The 12,077-nt window shown below is 34.1% G+C and overlaps 1 protein-coding gene across 1 annotated transcript; it reads left to right on the forward strand.

The window, feature by feature from the left end:
- Positions 1-3,868: 3,868 nt before the first annotated feature.
- LOC135198302 (pro-resilin-like) lies at positions 3,869-11,773 on the forward strand. The gene is made up of 3 exons (XM_064225872.1): positions 3,869-3,926; positions 11,048-11,320; positions 11,355-11,773. Exons 1-3 carry the CDS (start codon positions 3,905-3,907, stop codon positions 11,771-11,773), a joined length of 714 nt encoding a protein of 237 aa, XP_064081942.1. The 5' UTR covers positions 3,869-3,904.
- Positions 11,774-12,077: the final 304 nt, after the last annotated feature.

Here is a 12,077-nt window from a genome sequence, read left to right on the forward strand (position 1 = left end):
TATAATATTTCTTTCCAGATATATCTATATATTATATATATATATATATATAGTATCTATATATATATAAAGAGTAATGCACAACAGAATTTTATAAACCTACAGTGTATTTCCATAGATCCCTCAGCATATCACATTACAGCAAATACACTGGTATACAAAACTATATAAAGTTTGCGTGCAAAAATTAAGGGAAACAGGCTACTAAACCCCTAAACCCCTCCTTATAAGTAGAATTAAGAAAACCAGCAAATTTATCAAATATTTCTTGAAAGATATTTCTAATATCATGAAAGATATTTTCACACTGAAAAGAATTATACTCTTCTTTATATATATGTATAAATAGAGTATTATATATATATATATATATATATATATATATATATATATATATATATATATATATATATATATATATATATATATATATATATATATATATATATATATATATATATATATATATATATATATATATATATATATATATATATATATTTATATATATATATATATATATATATATATATATATATATATATATATATATATATATATTTATATATATAGATATATATATATATATATATATATATATATATATATATATATATATATATATATACAGACAATCCCCAGGGTTACTATGGGGGTTCCGTTCTTGAGACGCGTTGTAAGCCAAAAATCGTCGTAAACCGGAACATCGTCAAAAATCCTAGGAAAACCTTACTTTCAATGCTTTGGGTGCATTCTAAACTATGTAAACTGCACTCTTATTGCATTTTTCATCCAAAAAACTTTCAAATATTGATATTATTTTGCATTTTTGGTGTCATATTTCTTCTGACAGACGAGTGTTGTAGGCGTCGTAACCCTGGAACATGCGTAAGACCCTGGAAATAATGTCTGATGAATATAATTGAAAAACGTCTTAACCTCGGAACGTCGTACGCCGAACCCGTCATAACCCGGGGACTGCCTATATATATATATGTGTGTGTGTGTGTGTCTGTGTGTGTGTCTGTGTGTGTGCTTGTATATTTCCCCTACTTTGATTATACAACGTAACTGAAAAACAAAATAAAAGCTGTTAGACAAATAAATAGAAAATTATAGTAGATTTATGCAAACTTTAGCAACATTAATGTTGGAGATTTGGAAACCATGAAACTGAAAAAAATTAACTATGGCATAAGATGAAGGAATGAACGAAAGTGATTGCGTGAAAGGCCTCCAGTCTGAGCATATATATTTATCTTAAACAGAGGATGAATTCCCTTGTATGGTTCATTCATACCTTACTGTAGGGTGTATTCATACCACAAGTTGATGTTACAAATACAACCCCCACAATGGTAGAAGATATATTATGTGTTAAACGTGTATGTTAGGTTATATATCAGTGCGAGAGTGGACCAGGGAAACCAATTAATTCCAACATATTTCCTTATTTCCGACGTTTCGTAATAATTTCTTTATTACATCAACAGGGATCTCTTGAATAATGAATAAATTACTATAACGTTACTTTAAAAACTTAAAATTTCATAAGAAAATTAAAATTCAATACATTACAGCTTAAGAAAAACAAAAAAAAAAAACACACACACACACAAAAGAACCAAAGGCCGCTGACCAACCTTATGTGGAGAGAACAAAAGACAAAATGCTTACAAAGAAAGTTAACTTAGGTAAAGTTGAGTAGAGGAGGTTTGGGTATTTAACTGTGGGACTAGTTGTTTAATAAACAATGACTCAAGTATAGGCAATTCGTGAGGATTAGCTGTTTGGCTATTATACTAAAATCACTTCTTTCGATGTAAGTTTTACAGATTTTGGAATGAGCTCTGATATTAGAATGTTCTGGGTTGGAGAGCCTACAACCAGTACGAAAGCTAATTCCCCAATGGGAGTAGATTCTGACCCTCAGTAACCTCCTCGTGGATCCGACATATGTCCCTGAGTTACACTTAGGGCAAGTATACTTATACACCACATTAGAGGACAAAAAAGGGCTTAATCGATCCATATGGTTAAAATGGCTAGTTTAGATGTAGAATCGCTTTTTACTAATGTCCCTGTGGAGGAAACCATAGATATTATTATAAATAAACTTTTTCCTGTACCAGATACTGAGGGTCAGAATCGACTCCCATCAGGAATTAGCATTCATATGGTTGTAGGCTCTCCAACCCAGAACATTCTAATATCAGAGCTCATTCCAAAATCTGTAAAACTTACATCGAAAGAAGTGATTTTAGTATAATAGGCCAAACAGCTAATTCTCACGAATTGCCTATACTTGAGTCATTGTTTTATTAACTAGTCCCCACGGTTAAATACCCAAACCTCCTCTGCACAACTTTACCTAAGTTAACTGTCCTTTGCAAGCATTCTGTCTTTTGTTCTCTCCACATAAGGTTGGTCAGCGGCCTTTGGTTCTTTGTGTGTGTGTGTGTGTGTTTTTTTGTGTGTGTTTTTTTTAGCTGTAAAGTATTGAATTTTAATTTTCTTAGGAAATTTTAATTTTTCACAGTAACTTTATTAGCAATTTATTCATCATTCAACAGATCCCTGATGAAGTAATAAAGAAATTATTATGAAACGTCAGAAATAAAGAAATATGTTGGAATTAATTGGTTTCCCTGGTCCACTATCGCACTGATGTGTCTTGCTGGCCGTCGCCTAGCCCTGCTTTTGATATTTTTTAGGTTAAATATATATATATATATATATATATATATATATATATATATATATATATATATATATATATATATATATATACATATATATAATAATATATATATATATATATATATATATATATATATATATATATTATATATATACACACACACGAGGATAAAAGGCCCATAAAACATTATTTTAACGTTGTATCCATATATTTCTAGTAACGTTAAAATAGTGCTTTATGGGACTTTTATCTTCACATTATACTGTTGTATTACATATATATATACATATATATATTATATAATATATATAATATATATATATTATATATAGATATATATATATATATATATATATATATATATATATATATAAAATCATATAAATATGTCCATACATTTAAATACGTTAACCTGATAAAAGTACCTTCCACAAACTTCTCTTTCACGAACCTACATGCACATACTTACATTTCCTTATGAAAACCACTATCACACAAAAGTCGTGTAATACTAACAAACATTTAATGTTTACATTTAACTAAGATGACAATTTCCTCAACGCCATTCAAGAAAAGTCCTCCCAAAGCATCATGGATTGTCTTAAGGAGTCGAAAATGGCGCGCTTGCATGACCTGTTCTTAAATACATGAATAGTGGAGTTATCGCGAAGAGAAGAAGAGAGTCTGATGTAAAAGAAATGGCAAAAAGCAACACAATAACTGGCGTCAAAGGGAGCATTGCCAAAAAAAATTAAAACTGTTAAGAAGAAAATGGATTTCAAGATACCTTTGGTAAATCTATATTAAATGGGAATATGCCAGGTATAAAGTATTTCATACAATTTTTTCTGACAATACAGAAACAACTCATCACTTTCCTCCTCTAGAATCAGGAGAAACTATATCACAGAAATTCTTTGAAAACACTTATTTGCAGCGAAAACTACAATCTGATTAACCTCACCTAAAAACATATTACTTATTACTCACTCTCTCTCTCTCTCTCTCTCTCTCTCTCTCTCTCTCTCTCTCTCTCACTTATTTATTTTATGTCCTTGCTACAGCGCACGACACGAAAGTACATCAAGGTAAGAAGTCACGGAAGCCAGGTACTATATAAGCTCCCGTCTCCCACCTCAATACATCACTCAGACGATCATCTCTGTAGATCCTGGTCCATCCCAGCGATATACACCACCAACGATGAAGGCCTTTGTAGTGTTTGGTAGGTAGCTTGTTGAACCAAAAATATTTTGATGAAAAGATAAAGGTAATATATATAATATCTTTAAAAAAACAAGCTTTTCATGATGGCACTGGTTAAGGATCTGTAAACGAGGGAGTGAAATTCATCCGCTACTTTTAACAGATCATTTTACATGGGTAACATTTGATTACTATTTTCCTTTTCATTTTGAAGCTCTTCTCAGCCTCGTAGCCGCCGACAGGCGCCCAAGCAACGGCTATGGAGCTCCTCCAAGCAATTCCTATGGCCCACCTAGGAACTCCTACGGAGTAGATCCTCTTGCTGAATTGGCACAGAACATTCCTGGAGGCGGAGTTCCTGGAGAAGACTACCCTATTTTGGCCTCCGTCCCTGACACCGGTTTCTCCTGCGATGCTCAGAATGTCCCTGGTTATTATGCCGACACCGATCGTGAGGCTGGTTGCCAGGTCTTCCACATTTGCCAGGACAGGCCCAATGGGACGCCGTCAGCAGGACTCCTTCCTCTGCCCCAACGGCACCATCTTCAACCAACAGTACCTCGTCTGTGACTGGTGGTTCACTTCGACTGCGCTGACGCTGAAGACTTCTACTCAGTTCAACGAACAGATTGGCGTTGCGTTGCCTATGACCCTTATGGTAGACAGAGCAACGGCAACGGTAACAATGGATATGGTTCTAACGGCAATGGTATGAGCACCAATGGTTATGGTTCAAATGGAAACGGAAATGGAGGAAAAAACAAGAATGGTAACGGCAATGGAAAGAAAAACAAGAATGGCAAGAAAAATGGAAATGGCAAAAAGAATGGAAACCAGAATGGTAACGGTTATGGTTCCAATGGCAATGGCGCATCTCCCTCTGCCCTTGGGACCCAGCAATGGATATGAGCCCCAGCTGCTCCTATGAATGGATATTGAGCCCTTCAACATTCGGAATTATATGGAGCTCCATTCTAAGTCAGATTCCCCATCGCTACTCTTAATTCGACAACCGAAACATTTTTTATATTTTTCTAAATAAAAAATTACTATTGACTCGTGCTTGGAAAGGACCTAAGACCGGATAATATCATATTCATAAATGTATATTTTTATATCATAAATAAAATGAAACATTCTGTTATTTATTATTATCTTATCTAATAAATACGGACATGCAAATATTCGCTTGCATAATCCTGAAGTGATAGTCTACTTGAGGATAAAGTGTAAAGTGAAAGTGATTACATGGATAGATTATATTTTTTATAATAATCTTCTATCAAACATACACATGAAATCCAGGGGTTATGATGGAATTCGAAGAACGTGGAGAAGACAAAAATACAAGGGAAGGGCAAAAGCTTATTATTAAGTAATGATTTTTCTAATAACATTTCCTGTAAACATTACTTTGAATTATAAAGAAAAAGCGAAACAACTTTACATTTTTTTTGGCCGTTACACAACACCAGCAATTGTAGTTACCAAATCTGATGTTTATCCCTTCTTATTTCAATCTTATTGAATTTATATTTTAATATACAGAACGCATTGATTTCTTATCAGGCTTTAAAACTAATAAACATGAGTTGGAATCTTAGCTTTAAACCTTTCATTTTAAAAAGAGGAACCAATCCCCGCCATCTTTACAAAAACATTTTGCCCACTGAAATATTGAGAACCTTTATCCTATATCACACTCGTATTGAACACTTAACCAAATTATCCTTTAGATTACTAAACTTAAAAGCTTTTCTGTTTGATATATATAGTTGGAGAAAAGGGAGATTTCCACAGGCCTCAATGGAACTTTTTTCCAAGTAAGTATAATGTAGCATACAATAATGGTGTCTCTAATTCATCTTAACAGTGCTACAATATTTTAGATTTATAATCTACACTAGGTTTTAAGTATGTATATCTTACTGCTCATCAGGTCAGTTTTTCTTTTACGAATTCCTTTCCAAGATAAATACAGTGAGTACCGTATATGAATTTATAAAAACAACAAAAGGAAAATATTTTTTCTTTTTTGTACAACGTCCTCTCATCATAAACCACAAACACAACTATGTGAAAAATTTGAAGTTCGTGTATAAAATGGAATGAATGTTGACGACTAAAACCAACCTTAAAAGAAATAATGAATTTCCCCAATTTCTATCTTGTACCCAGGTAATATATATAACCTTCAAGGATTGAAAAGAAAATGAATAAATCCAAAGTGCTGAAATAAAGTAAGAAGTGTTCAGGGATAACCAATCTTTTGGGGACATAAAATGAAGCAGATGATCTGAATCTACTGTGGACATGCAGTAAGACAGAACTAAATACCATTAGATAGAAGTAAAAAAAAGCAAATATTACAATAGCTTCCCGATACCCTATGCAACCTTTACTTTCTTTTTTAAAATGTTGCCGATATGGATAAAAGCAAAATATACAATCTACGATATCGCTATATGTTGGAGATATGAATTTGAGGGGATAATAAACAATCTACAATACTGTTAAATGTTGGAGATATAGATACAAGCAAAATATACAACTACGATATCGCTAAATGTTGAAGATATGGATACAAGGAAAATACACAATCTACAATATCGCATAAAAATTTAAGAATGAATTTACGTGATCTATATGAAAATATATCTTATCTGAACACAAATAAATAAAGAGGGACTGATTTGCCTTACAGGTTGAGTCACATCACAAAAGTTGGGGTCCATACAATACGGGTCGCCGACGTTATACATCATAGTGTTTTAGTTGAACATGGGTTTTATTATTATTTAGTTTTACAAGTAAAACCAAAATAAAAAACCCATAATGCAAAATCACCTTGGACAGTCTCCATTATAATACATATATATATATATATATATATATATATATATATATATATATATATATTATATATATATATATATATATATGGCCAGATCAAACACGAAGAGATTCAAGGATGCAGAAAACACTCGTTTCTCCTGCGATGCTCAGAATGTCCCTGGTTATTATGCCGACACCGAATCGTGATCTGGCTGCCAATTCTTCCACATCTGCCAGGACAGGCCCAATGGATGCCGTCAGCAGGACTCCTTCCTCTGCCCCAACGGCACCATCTTCAACCAACAGTACCTCTTCTGTGACTGGTGGTTCAACTTCGACTGCGCTGACGCTGAAGACTTCTACTCAGTCAACGAGCAGATCGGCTTCGTTGCCTACGACCTTTATGGTAGACAGAGCAACGGTAACGGCAGTGGCAACACTAGCAATGGCTACGGTTCAAATGGAAATGGAAATGGCAAAAGGAATGGGAATCAAAATGGTGATGTTTATGGTTCCAATGGCAATGGAGCACCTGCCCTTCCCAGCAATGGATATGGAGCCCCAGCTGCTCCTATGAATGGATATTGAGCCCATCAACATTCGGACTCGTGTGAAGCTCCACTCCGAGTCAGATACCTCATCCCCATTTTTAATTCTATCACCTAGCTTTGTTAAATGAATATATACTTGTTGACCTGAGCTCGAAAAGGACCAATGACCGGATAACATTATCTATAAAGGTATATTTTTATAATACAAATAAAAATGAATAATTATTTTCATTATTTTTAATCTAAACTTTATTATGCACATAAGAGTATTCACTCTCACAGCCTGCGTGAGACTATAGACCATAATTAAACAAGTAGTTTATACAATTTATCCTGGTCTAGTCTAAAGTATAAGTATTCTAACTAAACACAGGATTTTTAAGAAAAATATACAACTAGGGAAGTTTTCTGTAGCCAAGTGTCTTTCTATCTTCTGCGTCTATAACAAGTTATTTAAACAAGTTTGGTGGAGAAAGATGTCTTAAGTGATAATGTAAATGAATTTTCATAAATACAGTTGTCTAAAATATAATTTTATAAAAAAAAACTAAATTATTTACATCTGAAAAATATACTTTCGAGTATCATTTTTTTCTTCTATTCAATGCTTCAGAATGACTAACGAGCGTCAGAACACTTCGGAATACAATTTTCATTTATTCCATTTCATCATAATGAAGTCATTCTGCCTTGGCAGTATTCACATTATTCGTCCAAAATCTATTTTACATTCTTCTCCCATTTTCTTTTCGATCGCTGATTATCTTGAAAGCATTTTTTTTTTTAATTATCCGATATGAAGCGGCTCTTCTGTTTTGACACACGTCACTGCTAAACACAACTGGGACCTTCCCAGCAAGGAGAATTTGCTCACTGCTACCTGGACCTTTTAATTCGAAAATTTTCGCAAATAAAGGCTGTTTCTGTGGGTCACCATGAAAAGGCTTTGTTTCCAAAATGTCGCAGCATCTGTACTTATCTCATCATCTTTTGAGTTCGATCTTTCTTTTCTAATAAGATCTCTAAGGAACATTACTCCGGTGATTTTTTTTGCTAACTTAGCTGCCGTTAGGATACTCAGCCTTACATTAGTCGTTACCATTATTATAAAACGTAGATTTTCTCATCGGATGGATTGAACACAGTAACAAATGAGGGCATGATAATACTTGGGTAAAGTTACAACAGAAGTAGTAACCTGAAATTTGAAATTCTAGTATATTCCTTATCACCCTAATAACTAATGACTAAACAGCACGCCTATCCATTATAATAATAATTTTGGATTTTTTTCTTAATAATACTAAGTATGACTAGGCATCCTTAATTTTGTGCTACTAATTGCTCATTCTTCTTTTATACCTTCCTTATAAATAAAAATGCAGTAAGTATCGTAAATGAATTTCACATTATGTAAATATATACAAGATTAGATACCACAGATTTTTATAATACTGTATGTTTGTATAGAGACATCAGTACATCAACAGCTGTTGACCTCTTAAATGTAAAGCTTATTATGTGTAAATACGCTGTTATACTAAACATATAACGTTTGAGTACAAGATTGAAAAGAATATAGGCAACTAACAGCAGCCTTATGTGTAAATTACAAATATTAGCGCAATAGTTGAAAAGATCTCTTGAAATTTCTACCTTGTACACAGAAAATGGGGATTGTTTCCGAGGACTGAAAAGAAAGAGAATGACTCCAAAATTTGTGAAACTACAAAACACTTAGGGAATCACAACATTTTAGGATACAAAGAGTGACGCTGGTAATCCGAATCTCATGTGCTATACATTGAAAGTACATTATTATGAAAAACAGAGCTATATTAGACGGAATAACCACAAAATTACAATAGTTTCATTCGAACTTTGGAAACTTGAGAATGAAAAGTGATCCCGTATGCTACCTATTTTCTTTTATTCTTTAATGCTCGAAATATGGACAAACAGAATATGAAAAAATATCTAAATATAGCATAAGATGGAAACATGGTATTTACAGATATCCTATTTGAACACAAATATATCTTTTAAGCAGTAATGATTTAAAGAGTGGTTCATCCATGCCAAAGGGTTGATGACAAACAACAAAGGCTATTAACGTTTAACGTGGAGTATACATAACTTGTTAAAGGAAATATATGCATGTGCATACATCCATGCACACACATATATAAAACTGGTAAAATGTATGAAATATATATATATATATATATATATATATATATATATATATATATATATATATATGTGTGTGTGTGTGTGTGTGTGTGTATACTATTGAATTTCATAAAAAATACATACGAAACATAAACAGTACTGAATCTAAATACAATTATTTGTAAAAGTATATAATTATAAAAAGCCAAAATAATTATTAACAGAAAAAAAAATGTTTATAAGCGATGAAGATCAATTGCTACTACAATGAATTTCAAAAACACACCCTCCCCAAACATCTTGTTCAATCAGAACTATGAATAAAAAGTATTTTCGGTGATACCACAAAGTCAACTGGCCTCGATTAAAAACTGGAGTTGGACGGGGACTGCAAGGGAATAAGGAGAAGGGACGTAAATTAAATGGCAAAAAGTAAATATTTAAACCGTCGAAGAGACGCTCTAATGCTGCAGAAAAACTCTTAGTACTGGTTTTTGCGCACCATAAGAACCCACAGCCTTAATATACATGGAGAGACGACGGATGCCAGGAACCGAAAATGGTGTCGCTGAGAACAACGACCTTAAAAAAAAAAAAAAAAAAAAAAAAAAAAGACAAAGTTTTTAAGGATCAGAGGAATACCATCAAAATTTTCCATATATGGCTACTTTTACTTCTTGACTTAATGTCTCTACTGGAAAGCCATAAGGACTATCGTTTTAGAAAATGATATTAATATTTAAGGGTATGTAAGTAAAAACTTTTCTCCGAATATGTGTTACATACAGGAACTCGTTCTGCGTCAATATGTGAAATATATAGGCTACTGTGTTCTCACAATGTTCCCAAATTTGGCGAAAAGTACAAATTTTCTGTTCTTAAAATGGAATATTTCACATGATTTACTCTCGAAATGATGAGAAAATAAAAAAATATAGGACTCAATAACACATATTTATTACACATTTAACAGTGTTGATCGGTTTTAATTCGGTTACGAATTCCTCGATTTGTCGAGAAACCAAGGGTTAATGTGTTATGGAGAACAACCTCTGGAAAACAAAATTATTGCAATCAATTTTCCGCTAGCAGCTAAGACAAAATACTGAAATTATTATTTATCACTCACTCACTCACTCACTCTCTCTCTCTCTCTTCTCTCTTCAATTAATCTTGAGAGACGACATTTTTGCATGTCCTTGCTCCAGTGCACGACAAGAAAGGCCGTGAAGATGATAAGAAAAAGAAGTCACGGAAGCCACGTACTATATAAGCTACAGTCTCCCACCGCAATACATCACTCTGTCGATCACCTCTGTAGATCCTGGTGCATCCCAGCGATATACACCACCAACGATGAAGGCCTTTATAGTGTTTGGTAGTACTTTGTGGACTATTGATATTTCGATAGTAATGCGTAAGAAGTTGATATACGAGTATATTACTTCTAAAAAATAATATTTTCTTGATAAAACTATTGAGAAACAATTTTACACATGGAAGTATAGACTATTTTCCAGCTTCTTTCACAGATAATATTCAAGGTTCACTTTTTGTGACTATTTTCCCCTTTCTTTTGTAGCTCTTCTCAGCCTCGCAGCTGCTGACCAACGCCCTCCTTCCAATGGTTATGGAGCCCCTCCAGCTCCTCCAAGCAACGGCTATGGAGCTCCTCCAAGCAACTCCTATGGCCCACCTAGGAACTCCTACGGAGTAGATCCTCTTGCTGAATTGGCCCAGAACATTCCTGGAGGCGGAGTTCCTGGAGAAGACTACCCTATTTTGGCCTCCGTCCCTGACACCGGTTTCTCCTGCGATGCTCAGAATGTCCCTGGTTATTATGCCGACACTGATCGTGAGCTGGCTGCCAGGTCTTCCACATCTGCCAGGACAGGCCCAATGGGACGCCGTCAGCAGGACTCCTTCCTCTGCCCCCAACGGCACCATCTTCAACCAACAGTACCTCGTCTGTGACTGGTGGTTCAACTTCGACTGTGCTGACGCTGAAGACTTCTACTCAGTCAACGAGCAGATTGGCGTCGTTGCCTACGACCCTTATGGCAGAAGTCACAACGGTAACGGCAATGGCAACGGTAACAATGGTTATGGTTCAAATGGCAACGGAAATGGAAGAAAAAACAAGAATGGTAAGAAAAATGGAAATGGCAAAAAGAATGGAAACCAAAATGGTAACGGTTATGGTTCCAATGGCAATGGCGCACCTGCCCTTCCTAGCAATGGATATGGAGCCCCAGCTGCTCCTATGAATGGCTACGGAGCACCAGCTGCTCCTATGAATGGATATTGAGCCCCTCAACGTTCGGACTCATATGGAGCTCCATTTTGAGTCTGATTCCTCATCACTATTCTTAATTCGATCACCCAGCTTTCTTAAACAAACAAATAACTATAGACAGTTGCTTGAAAAGGACCTATGACCCGCCAACATAAATGTTTATTCATAAATGTATATTTTTGTATTGTAAATAAAAATGAATAATTAATTATTATTGTTAATCTATACTTTTATGAGTACATAACCGTGAAACTGATATAACCTGCCTGGGAACAGAGATAATAATGAAAACAAGTATATTGTACCTTTACACCGA

Source organism: Macrobrachium nipponense, chromosome 22 (genome assembly GCF_015104395.2).
Source record: "Macrobrachium nipponense isolate FS-2020 chromosome 22, ASM1510439v2, whole genome shotgun sequence".
Lineage (NCBI taxonomy): Eukaryota > Metazoa > Arthropoda > Malacostraca > Decapoda > Palaemonidae > Macrobrachium > Macrobrachium nipponense.